This window comes from Penaeus monodon, chromosome 19, assembly GCF_015228065.2.
Source record: "Penaeus monodon isolate SGIC_2016 chromosome 19, NSTDA_Pmon_1, whole genome shotgun sequence".
Lineage (NCBI taxonomy): Eukaryota > Metazoa > Arthropoda > Malacostraca > Decapoda > Penaeidae > Penaeus > Penaeus monodon.
Genome location: NC_051404.1, coordinates 4,224,649 through 4,225,310, shown reverse-complemented (window position 1 = coordinate 4,225,310; position 662 = coordinate 4,224,649). Strand labels below are relative to the sequence as shown.

General features: G+C 43.8%; 1 protein-coding gene across 1 annotated transcript in view; it reads left to right on the top strand.

Moving 5' to 3' along the window:
• The window catches only part of LOC119585310, a 2,466-nt gene extending 2,059 nt beyond the window's left edge, over positions 1-407 (top strand). The window contains exon 3 of the mRNA XM_037933985.1: positions 359-407. Within this exon, the coding sequence (XP_037789913.1) occupies positions 359-407 (49 nt within the window). The remainder of the gene's footprint in view (positions 1-358) is intronic.
• The last annotated feature ends 255 nt before the right edge of the window (positions 408-662 follow it).

The following is a 662-nucleotide window of genomic DNA, read 5'->3' as shown; positions in this document are numbered from 1 at the left end:
TCTCTCTGTATGTGAAACGTTGTATTTGCGTAACACATACAACAACATGACTCAGCACTTAGGAAAACATATTAACTGAAAGAATAGCCAGGTGTCTCTTTTTTTCGTAATTTCCATGCCTATAATACCAGTCTCACCCTCTGAAAAGTCTTTATATAACCTATATTTTTTACCCATTCACTCATCCCCGAACGTAATCCTCGTTATCCTCTCTCGCCTTGGATTTCAAAAGAAAATCGAAGAAAAAAAAGTTGAAAAGGCGAAAAAAAGGAAAACAGAACAGAAGAACAACGGGGGAAAAATGAAGAATAGAAGAACAAAAATTGGATTCACCTATTCTACCGCTCCTAAATTGCAGTTGGATTTCCAGGATTCCCGAGGACGTTAGGCTGGAGATCCCAAGATAATGCTAAACACGAGAGGGAAGGGACAATAGCGTACAGTCACTCACTGGGCTGTCAGGGGCGAGGGAGATACAGGTAGGCTGTAGTTTATGGCGAGGGAAGACGTTTGTGGTGTACCGTGCGTGAGGTACAGTGCCTTTGCTGGTATAAGGCACATTGTGGGTTGTGGCTGCCGTGGTATGCCGGGCGAAGCGGTGGGAATCGAGGCTACTGGTGACGGGGTTTTGTGAATCATTTATGTATCTGCAGAAGGAATGT